We start from the raw sequence: 11,668 nt of genomic DNA on the forward strand, positions 1-11,668 counted from the left end.
AGAGCAAGCTCTGAATGAACAGCCTTGTTCTCATTTGGGTGGTCTTCATTATCTCGACAGGTGCTAATGTTGTCCTGGTGGTTATTGTTTAATTATTTGCGCATCTCAATTCTGGGAGTCAAGGACTGTTGGGAAACTGAGACAGAGAGAAGCAAAGTCAGGGAGAGTGAGAATGATGCAGTGTAAAATCTCCTCAACTCCGGAAACACACACAGTACATAATAGGACCTTAGGAAAATAACAGGAGTCCCTGGGTGGTGCAAACAGTTAAGCTCTTGGCTGCTAACCAAAAGGTATGTGGTTCAAACCCACCCAGGGGCACCTCAGAAAACAGGCCAATGATCTGCTTCCAAAAGGTCACTGCCATGGAAACTCTAGGGAGCACAGTTCTACTCTGACACACATGGGGTCATCAAGAATCACAATCAGCTCAAAGGCAACTGGAAGGAAAATAACAGCATCTTCACTGTCAAAGGACATCACGTGATCAATCAAGGTTTACCCCAATCAACCAAAACAAAATTTCCTTTTTTCCTCCCCTTTTGCCCTGCTTTCTGGTGGACTACCCACAATAGCATATGAAATGCACTTTATAATTGGTTCTCAACAGCCTCTGGGCAATTTAGCAATAGTAATCTGCATATTTCCTGCCTCTTTTTGCTTTCGGGAGGCAGAAAAAGTGCTTCCTTTCCATGGGGTCAACAGGCTAGTCCAGCCCATATCTTTGTGCCCTTCGTAATGCAAGTACAGACCACATTGTAGGTAGGGGGCAGATTTTTGTTTAAAACAGAAAAAGTAAGTCACCTTCCTTTCAGAACAGAAAAATCTAAGACCAGAGAGCTTATTTCAGTAGTCTTTGACACACTCAGTTCAAAGATAAAAGATTAAAAACAGCATTCCAGAAACAAGTAAAGGTGATTTTGTTCCTCTATAATTATGGAGCATCTTAATTCCAGAGATTCTAATTCGTTGGTCTTAGGTGGGTCCTGGGAATCAGCATTGTTTAAAAAGCTCCCCAGATGCCTCCAATGTGCAGGCAGGGTTGAGAAGTCCTGCACCAGAAAACCGCAGAGTGTTCGCCAAACCAAACTGTGTACCTGAATCACCTGGGACAGTGCCTCTCAAACTTTAATGTGCACACAAATCACCTGGAGATCTTGTTAAAATGCAGGTTCTGATTCAGGAGGTCTAGGTGGAGTCCAAGAGTCTGCATTTTTAACAAGCTTCCAAGTAATGCCAATGCTGCTGGTTCATGGGCCAGACTCTGAATAGTAAAAAACCAAAACAAAACCCATTGCCATGTGGTCAATTCTGACTCATGGCAACCTCATGTGTTAGAGTAGAACTGCTTCATAGGGTTTTCTTGGCTGTAATCTTTACAGAAGCAGATCACCAGGCCTTTCTTCTGCGGTGCCACTGGGTGAATTCAAACCACCAACCTATAGGTTAGCGGTCAAGTGCAAACCATTTGCACCACCTAGGGACCGCCAGAGTAACAAAGGCCTAGCATGTTAGAGGAAATACAGATTCCTGGGTCCCACCTCTCAGAGATTCTGATTCAGTTAGCTTTTAGCAAGACCCCAGAATCTTCATTTTGACAAGTTCCCTAAGGTTCTGATGCCCAGCTGGATTTAGGAATTACTAGAATAAATTAATAATGATGAAACTTACATTGGATCAAAACCTGGGAACTAATCCCGGTTATTTCCTTGAGTCCTTAGGCAATTCCCTTCCTCTCTGTTGGTCTCGTTTTCCTCATCTATTAAAAGAAAAGGATGGAGAGGTTGATCTCTTAGGCTCTTCTACCTATCAGATTTCAGAACGCCCCGTCCCCAATGACCTGCGCTTCCCCGTTCTCACGTGGGGCTGTGAACGAAGATCGCCCAATGAAGGAGCTCCCCACAATCCTTTGCGGTAGTTCAAGATGGCGGCGCCCACAGGCGCAATGGGCGATTCCGATAGCAGCAGCAGCAGCAGCGATGCCGAAGAGCTGGCGCGGTGCCGCGAGGCAGCGATGCCGGCCTGGGGCTTGGAGCAGCGCCCAAGTGGTCCGGAGAAGGCTAGAGCTGGTAGGGGGCTGTGCTCGGAGAGGCTGGCCGAAGAGCGTGGGGTCTTCCTCTGGGGGCTGAGAGGATGGATGGTGAGAAGTCACTGGTACTCGAATTCCTTCTCCTAGAGAGCTCCAGGGACTGTGTGAAGTTCAAATTCAAAGCTCGGGCAGGTGCAGCAGAGAGGATGGTTCCATTACCCCAGTCGGGGAAACTGAGGTGTTTAAGTGTCTTGAATCTGCTGCCTTCGCTCCATCCTCTCTGCCGCACACTGGCCCCGCCGCCATCACCTCTCCGTAATGACTACGACGCCCCCTCCCTGGATTCTTGCATCAGCCTTTCCCTGTCTCCAACACGTTCTCCACATCTAGGGAAGCTGCCAATGAGGAGCTGGCAGGCAGCTCTGACCGTGTTGTTCCCGTGCTTGAAACCCCTCTGTGACTCCCTATTTTGCTAGGAATAAATCCGTTGGCCTCTAACTGAAATTTAGTATCTCTTTCTATCGTGCATATGGGCAACAAACCACAGTAGTTTTGGCGATACCTGTTCCACTGCTCCAGCAGAAGTCGCAGATTTTCATATCCCGTAATGGTTGTTACAGATATATAAAAATATCATTTTGTTCACAGTAAAATGGTGCAAAAATCATTTATACACCTCTCTGCTTTAAAATTACAGTAGTTTTTAGACTCGCCTCTAGATCTTATTTAGTTAATGCATTAATTAAGAAGCACATATATTAACATTACTAATCTGGTGTTCTAATACTATGATAACTGGATTTCTCTATCATTGGTTTTCGTTGTAATCCTATGTGTTATACTTCATCCATTTAAAAGATTATGCTTAGAAGGGATCCAGGCTTCACCAAACTGCCAGAGGAGGCCATCGCAAAACAAGATTAAGAACCTCTGCATTTGTTTAAAAGGACTTACAAGCCCCTTAGTGATCTATTCCCTGCCTGCCTCTCCCTAGTTGCCCTCCTGCTTTACTATGCTTCCTGTAGGTAGGCTCCAGACAACACTATGCCCTCTCATCTCTGGGCACCATAGTTCTGCAGTTTTCTCTGCAGGCTCTGTGCAGGTCTGCCTTTCCAGCTCCATCATTCATTAACAGTGAGAACTTGAGCAAGGAACTGAAATCTCACTGTCCCTAAATTTCCTCGTCTGTAAACTGGAGATAATGGTAGTATCCAGCCCGTAAAGTTGAGAAGTAACTGAGATGATGCATCTACACTGCTAGGCACATATTAAAGGCCCAATAAATGGTAGCAGTTATGTGGCTGATCTCTTTATATGGACTGCTTTCCCTTCCTGCCTAATTTCCACTCATCCTTTAATACCACCTCTTTGGGAAAGCTTTCTCAATCCTCCAAGTCTAGGTTAGACACCTTCTTCGTGCCACTGTCATACTTTGTGAGAGTTGTTATGCATCAGAATCGACTCAATGGCAGTGGATTTTTTTTTTTTTTTTTTCGTAAACAGTGATTTCCTTTCTTTCTACAATTGCCCCTTTACCTTTTTCCTTTCATCCCTGCATCCTCAATGCTTTGAGTCAACTCTGGCCTGTACTTGTTCCACAAGTAAGTGGTTATGTGATGTAAGCTTCTTGAGGACAGGGATCTGGTCTGTCCCTTCACCATGGTATCATCAGGGCCCAGCACAGTGCTCAGGAAGTAGTTTTTGAATTAGTGAACTTGCCCAAAAGACACCACTCTAGTGAGTGAGGGGACCGGGATTCCAGCCAGACTCGTAGTCCAGTTGCTTCTTCTTTGTCAGAATGGATTACTAGGTGGCAGTGGAAGGAGGACTTGGTATGAAGTGCCAGCTCTTATGCTGGTCCTGGACAAGTAACATGACTTCTGGGAGCTGCACTTTCCTCATCTGTAAAATGCCTGACTCTTAGGGTTGGTCTGAGGCTCAAACATGAACAAGCTTTGACCAGCATACGAAGAGATACGTGAGAAGTGGCATCCAAGGTACCAGCTTTACAACTCATTGTTTTTGTGACCTCATAAATCCCCTGCTGATCAAAGTAGATGTAGCTGCTGATAATAAGTGTTATCATTTATTGAGCACCTACTGTGTGCCAGCACTGTGTGCTGGACACTTGATGTGCATTCTTGGGTGATTCTGGGAATAGTAGCCACCATGAGTTGAGTACTCATTCTGTGCCCCTGTTCTAAGCACTTGCTGGTCCTGAATGCTCCCAGTCAGGTTTCTGCCTCAAGGCCTTCACAGGCACTCTTGCCTCTGCCTGGAATGCTCTCCCCCAGATAGCCATTTGGTTCACTCCCTCACCTCCTTCAAATCTCTGTTCAAATGTTACCTTCTCAGCAAGGCCGTCCCTGCCCATCCTCATAAAGTGTTACCTCCACCCAGCACTCCTACCTTCCTCCCCTGCTTTGTTTGTTTTCCGTATATGCGCCGTTAGCTAATTTTATATTTTACTCGTGCGTGTTTGTTTGTTATCTGTCTCCACTAACTAGAACATGAGCTCCATGAAGGCAAGGGTATTTGTCAAATTGTTCCGCAACTACATCTGGGTGATATTAGACATTCGGTATTTGGTTGAGTGAATGGCCACCAGGCCAGGCATCCACAATGTTTTCATGTGTAAATCAATGTAGCTGAGCCCCCTTCTTCTCTTTTCCACAGCACTTTGCACACAGCCAGGCACATAATAGGCACTCAGTAAATTCTGGAATCAAATTACAGTTAGACTTGCCCGTTCAGCATGGTGGTTAAGAGAGGGGCTCTGGAGCCAGGTGGTCTGAGTTCCCATCGCAACTCTGACACTTACTATTTGACTCTGACCAAGTTATTTTACATCTCCTTGCCTCCGCTTCCTCTTCTGTAAAATGGGGATAATGATAACCACTTTCATGGGGTTGTTGTGAAGATATCAATGAGTCATACATGTAAATCACTTAAAATTCTGCCTGGCACACAGCCGATGTTGTTATTGTCCGTGTTTCCTCTATAAATGCCTCAATTTTCATTGTTTCCACAGATGCTGCAAATAACCAGCTGCCAGCCACCCAGCCGAGCCTCAGGTAGTATGCACTTTGGGGTCAAGTTTATATTTATGTGTGTTTGTCTAGCAACTACAGCGTAGTATCTGGCACACAGCAGGAAGTCAACAAATAATTGACTGCCTGCTGTGTGCCAGATGCCAGGCTGTTGTTGTTATTAGTTGCTATCGAATCAGCTCTGACTCCTGGTGACCTTACGTATAACAGAGGGAAACATTGTCTGGTTTTGTGCTGTCTTTATGATAGTTGGTATGTTTGAGTCGGTTGTGGCTATAGATGCTAGGGTAGACCCTGGGCTGCTAGGCTAGTCCCCAGATGAACAGAACACATGTAGTCCCTGCCTTCAACGGGGTAGCTTCTGAGCTGGCAGGAAGTGAGGTCCTTTTGTGTGTGTTGCAGGCTTAAGGTGGATGAGCACGAACAAGATGGCAACGAGCTTCAGACTACCCCAGAATTCCGAGCTCATGTAGCTAAGAAGCTGGGAGCCCTACTGGACAGGTAACCAAAAGCAAACCTTCTCCCGCCCTTGTTAATGCAAACAGTAATGGCTTCCTTGGCTGTGAACTCACTGTGTGCCAGCAGGTACTGTGGCAAGTGCTTGACATATCTGACCTCACTGCATTCGTACTCAACCGGCCGGGCAGGCCCTACTGTTGTCCTTATTCTCCAGATGGGGAAACATAGACTCTTAGCAAGGGGAAGTGCTTTCCTGAAGTCACAGAGAATCAGGGGCGGAGCTGGGACTTGAACCCAGGTGTGTCTGAGTCCAAAGCCCATGCTCTCAACCACAGAGTTAGCCTGCTACCGTGAGAATGAAAGAGAAACCCTAAGGAGTAAGAGCTCATTCCCGCCGGGAGAGGGCAGGAAGCAGAGTTCATATTTTGGGGTGTTTTCTGTGTGCCAGGCATCACACCCATTCTCTTTCTTACATTTCCAGCATAGGTTGAAATACGGTCTAAGTATTCAGGTTGGCATTCCTAAAGTAGGTGCCAAAGGATACAAGCCCAAAGTGTAGCTCTAGGAAGAAGGCAGTCCAACAGCAACATAGTTTGAGAAACACTACAATCCACGTGCCTCTACATGCCCTTGGAGATTGGAATTCATAATAGGACATTCAAGGCTCTGGGAATCCCTGCCAAAAAGAGATCTGTGTAACTTCATTTAGTCCGGCATTTCTCTAGCTCATTTGGCCACAGTGCCTTCTTTCATGGAAGACCAGTCCACATACCATGGAACACAATTTGGGAAACCCTGATCTCGCTTCATTCCTTGTTTTTGTTGAGAATATACATAGCAGAACATAAACACCAATTCAACCATTTCTGCGTGTACAATTCAGTGACATTGATTACATTCTTTGAGTTGTGCAACTATTCTCACCCTCCTTTTCTGAGTTGGTCCTCTGCCATTAACATAAACTCACTGCCCCTAAGGTTCCTATCTAATCTTTCTAGTTGCAGTTGTCACTGTGATCCAAGATAGATATTTCTTAAAAGAGCATAATACTCAAGGCAGACATTCTTTACTAGTTAAGCTAAACTTTTGTTTGGTTTTAAGAAGACTTCAGGGGATACTTTTGGTCTAAGGTTTAAAGATGATCTCAGGGCAATAGTTTCAGGGATTCATCCAGCCTCCGTGGCTCCAAAAAGCCTGGAGTCAGTGTCTAGCTCCATTCTTGATTTGCAGAGCCCTTTTGGGTTTGAAAGGGGAGATGAGGACATTAGAGCCATAGTCCCTCAACTGGAAATAAATATCAAAAAGGGCAAACGAGCCCTTCCGACGTGTGAACCAACTGCTCTTCTAAGACAGAATGTTAGGCCAGACCCCAGCAGGCTGAACTACTATGGCATTAGAGGCAGCCCCTCAACCTGAGAATGTGGCAGACATGTTTAGGAACATCAGTTGGTGTTCTGACCTGTGGGAGCACAGTCTGTCTTCATGACTGTCCGACTTCATGGTGAACAAGGCCCACTTGGCATTACAGTGAGTTATGATGGGACATTTCCCCAGGTTGTCAACCATGGTCAGACTGTTACCTGCACTTCTTCATATTTCTCTCCAAAGAGGTCTAACTGATACCCCAGTTGGTGTCTTGTGTTAGATCAGGGCTTGTCAACCTTAGCACTGTTGACATTTTGGAGTGGATAATTCTTTGTCATGGGCACTGCCCTGAGCATTGTCAGGTATTAAGCAGCATCCCTGGCCTTCTTCCACAAGATGCCAATAGCATCCCACCCCCTTAATTGTGATAAAACCAAAAATGTCTCCAGACATTGCCCAATGTTCCCTGGGTGACAATCACTGTGTTACATCCTCGGGTCAGAGTCAAGTGCCTGGATGTCGCATCTCTACTCCCTCTCCCAGATTGCTTTTCTCAAACAAGGCTTTGGGGATGCCTTTAGCATATATAGAAGGATGTTAGGACAAAGAACCCAGTGCGTTGCTTCGTTTGCTGTGAGGACGTCGTTGTACACGGTGACTTACCCGTCAGCATTCACCAGAGACACGCTGTCTTAGTTTGCTAGTGCTGCTATAACACAAATTCCACAAATAGGTGGCTTTAAAGAACAGAAATTTCTTTTCTCACAGTTCAAGAGGCTAGAAGTTCGAATTCAGAATGTGGTTCTAGTAGGGGTCCTTCCTTATCTATTTCACCTTCTAATTGCCAGCAATTCTTGGAGTTTCTGGGCTGGTAGACTCATCTGCCTACATCGTCCTCAGATAGCATTTGTCTTCCCCCATACCTGCTTGCTTGTCTCTGTGTCTAGTCTGCTCCTTTTATAACTGAGAAGTGATTGGATTTAGGACACACCTTACACTGATACCGCCTCCTTAACATAACAAAGAAAACCCTGTTCCCAGACAGGATCACAGCCACAGATACAGGGGTAAGGATTCCAACATACATTTTGGAGGCACACAATTTAATCCATAACACATGCTTCCTGGTCTCAGCAATTCTCTCTGGTCCCTCCGTGCTTCTGGAGAGCTGTGGTTTATTCTTATTTTAGAAGTCCTCTGGAGCTTGTTGCTAATCTTGATGTCAAGAATCATCTTCACCAGCATCATAGCTACCATTTGTTGATCACCTGCTTGTGGCCAGGCTCTGTGCTAAGTGTCTGATGTCCATTATCTCATGTAATCCCCATGACAACCCTGAGAGTTGTTATCTGTTATAATGCTGAACGTTCAGATGAGTAGCAGAAGCTCAGAAAGATAAACTCGTTTGCCAAAGGGGACATAGATGGTAAGTGACCAAGCCATGATTCAAAACTCAGTTCTCTGAAATCTGAATAAGGTGGGTGGATCATAGCAATGTCAGTTTCCTGGTTGTTATATTGTGCACTGGTTGTGCTTGATGTTACCTTTGGAATAAATCTGGTGAGGCGTGTTTATGAGATCTGTCTGTATTATTTCTTAACAGCTGCATATGAATCTATAATTATCTCAGAATTAAAAAATTAAAAACACAGGTTTCCGTTGCTTTGGAAGCTGGGCTCTGAACCACTTTGCTAGACTGGTCATGTTTCCCTTTTCATGCTTGCTGCTAGGAAGCTCAGAGCAAAATGTGTGATGTCTAGCAAGTGTATAGGACTTCTTGACCACACTCCCAGCTGCTTCTGTTCTTCCTGCTCTTATGTTCTCTTTGCCCTGTTTTAAATTGCGTTCATTTTGTTGTACTCTTAGTATCTTTAAAATGTCTTTCAACCCTTTCTGGAATAAAGTGGAATTTAAACAAGTGAAATACTGCAGTTTGAGCTGGCAGGGGCTGTTCAGCATGTTATGGCTGTAGGCAGTAGAATTCTTATGAGGCCAGTGCGCGCTCTGCTTTTGCAGTAAAGATCATGCCCCCATCCCCTCCACTTAAAAAATTTTTAATTAAAATAAAAATTTATTTTGCTACCCCAAATCGCATCCTAAATCAGCTATCTCCTCTTGCCTTAGCTCCATTACCATCTCAGAAACGCAGAAGGAGCCAACAAACGCCAGGGTACAGAAGGCTGTCTCAGAGGATGATGGTGAGTAGTTAAACTAGTAATAACAGCTCTTGTTTATTAAGCACCTACTTTGTTCCTGGAGCAGGAGAAAGGTATGGCAGTCTGCTCCCGTAAAGATTACAGCCTTCAAAACCCTACCGGACAGTTCTGCCCTGTCCTGTAGAGTCACTACGAGTCAGAATTGACTCGACGGCAGCGGGTCTGGGTGTGCCTGGACCTGGGCAATATAGTTTTGGTACAATTTCTTTCATCTGCTTAGCTCCCAGGTGAGGCATTTATTATGATGCTACCCCCATTTGCAGACAGGAAAACTGAGGCTCTGAGAAATGAAGTTACTTTGCTGACATAACCTGATCAGGAGCCGCCACAACCTCAACCTGTGTGTCTACCTGCCCCACACCCAAGTCATTTGTCACTTTGGAGGCTGCCTTAGGGGGCTCATTTGTCGGCTTCCAGAACCCTGACTTCTGGAAGTCTCTGGGGACTGGCTTGGTGACCTGACTTAGCAGCTGACGTCCCTGGAAACACCCTGTCCTCTGGCTCCAACGGGCATTTACCAATGACAGGGCATCGTTTTGTAGTTAGATAATAGTGATTCCAGGTCTTTGCCTCTGGACTGGGAATGCACTGAAGGCAGGGGTGGGGCAGCCTCCATACCTGGGAGGAGGGGCCAGCATCTGGGGCTGCTGACTTTGCCTCCTTGAATATCAGGCTTCCGCCTTTTCTTCACGTCCATCCCTGGCGACCCTAAGAAGGAAGCTTCTCCCCAGCCCCGCCAGAAGCGACCGCCCTCCAGCTCCAGGTAAGATCTCACACTAGGCCTCAAACTCCCTCCTTTTTGCTCTTCTGTCTTGGCTGATCGGTTGTAATCCCCAAGCAGACTTCAGTTAGGTCCGTGCCAAGGAAGGGGCGACGTCCAGTAGCTGAAGAAATCGTGCACTCAGTGGGGAGGTGAAGAGGTTGTGTTGGGTTTGGATATTTACTGCTTTTTGAGTATACTCCTCTTGTGCCGAACACCTCACTTGCACTTTATCGTGTTTGCCTCCTGGGACATCCCTGTGAGGCTTGGGCTCTATTAAAACCCCCATTTTATAGATGAAGACACTGAGGGTCAGAGAGGTTAAGTCACTTAATGAGGTCACACAGCTGGTAAGTAGAGAAGCCAGTATTTGAACCCAGCTCTGCCTCACTCTCAAGCCTGAGCTCTTTCACTTCCTCCTTCTGTGTCCTCTTTCCGGTGGTTTGGACAGAGGGGGCCAGCTTTGGGGCCTTTTCCTGATTCCAGCTGATCCAGGCTACCCTCTACCTGCCCCTTTGCAGCAGCGAGGACAGCGATGAGGAGTGGCAGAGGTGCCGGGAGGCAGCTGTGTCAGCCTCCGACATTCTCAAGGAATCAGCCATCCATGGCCCTATCAAGGTGGAGAAAGAGGCAAAGAAGAAGAAAAAGAGGAAAAAGAAAGCCAAGGAGGAGGCCAATGCCATCTCAGCCACAGCCACCACCACCACAAGTGGGGCCATGGTCCAAAAGCAAGAAAAGGAGACAGCCAAGCTCAATGGGGACCAGGCATCACTTGGGACCAAAAAGAGGAAAAAAAAGAAAAAGGCAAAGCCTAGTGAGGCTCCCCAATTCCCACCAGCAAAGAGTGCAGCAGCCATGCTTGCAAACTGACCCAGCCTGTGGACACAGGGCCTAGCTAGCTCTGAGGACAAGGTGCCCACTGGAGACAAGACATTTCCAAGCCTCTGCCTTCCTCCAAGTTCAAGGCCTTGGCTGGTGTCATGGATTGAATTATGTCCCCCCAGAAAATGTGTGTATCCATTTGGCTAGGCCATGTTCCCAGTATAGTGTGGTGGTCCTCCATTTTGTGATTGTAATTTTATGTTAAAGAGGATTAGGGTGGGCTTGTAACACCATCCTTACCCAGGTCACATCCCTGATCCCACTGCGAAAGGAGTTTCTCTGGGGTGTGGCCTGCACCACCTTTTATCTCTCAAGAGATGAAAGGGAAGCAAGCAGAGAGTTAGGGACCTCATACCACCAAGAAAGCAGTGCCGGGAGCAGAGCGTGTCCTTTGGATCTGGGGTCCCTGCGCGGAGAAGCTCCTAGTCCAGGGGAAGATGGATGAGAAGGCCGACAGAGAGAGAAAGCCTGACGCCCTGAATTTGGACTTCTAGCCTACTAGACTGTGAGAAAATTTGTCTTTGTTAAAGCCATCCACTTGTGGTATTTCTGTTACAGCAGCACTAGATAACTAAGACAGCTGGCAGGTCCAGACTCTGCCTCAAGGGCCAGGAAGATGGAGTGGTTGTAGGGTCAGAAGCCTAAGCAAGGCCTGCCCCTCTCTGCTTCCACTGGGGCAGACCTATGGTACCAGAACATTCTGTGGCCTCAGGAAGAAGAAACCTGCAGTTACTCAAGATTGATGGTCAAGTGGTTAAGCTTCCATCTCTCCAGTGCTGATTGAGTGGGCAAGTGAAAAGAGATCTCCTTCCCCTTTGCCTCCTCAGCTCCAGTGTGAAAAAATGAGAGAAGGGGTCCCTGAGATGCCAAAGCCCAGAGAGAATGTTCTATCTCCCCTAGGCCACAT

At 46.5% G+C, this 11,668-nt stretch overlaps 1 protein-coding gene across 1 annotated transcript; it reads left to right on the forward strand.

Annotated features, from left to right (window-relative positions):
* Nucleotides 1-1,914: 1,914 nt before the first annotated feature.
* CUNH12orf43 (chromosome unknown C12orf43 homolog) lies at nucleotides 1,915-10,875 on the forward strand. Its single transcript, XM_004379003.2, has 6 exons — nucleotides 1,915-2,069; nucleotides 5,061-5,103; nucleotides 5,482-5,580; nucleotides 9,028-9,101; nucleotides 9,792-9,882; nucleotides 10,401-10,875. Exons 1-6 carry the CDS (start codon nucleotides 1,925-1,927, stop codon nucleotides 10,747-10,749), a joined length of 801 nt encoding a protein of 266 aa, XP_004379060.1. The 5' UTR covers nucleotides 1,915-1,924; the 3' UTR covers nucleotides 10,750-10,875.
* The last annotated feature ends 793 nt before the right edge of the window (nucleotides 10,876-11,668 follow it).

Source organism: Trichechus manatus, unplaced genomic scaffold, assembly GCF_000243295.1.
Source record: "Trichechus manatus latirostris isolate Lorelei unplaced genomic scaffold, TriManLat1.0 scaffold00061, whole genome shotgun sequence".
Taxonomy (NCBI): Eukaryota; Metazoa; Chordata; class Mammalia; order Sirenia; family Trichechidae; genus Trichechus; species Trichechus manatus.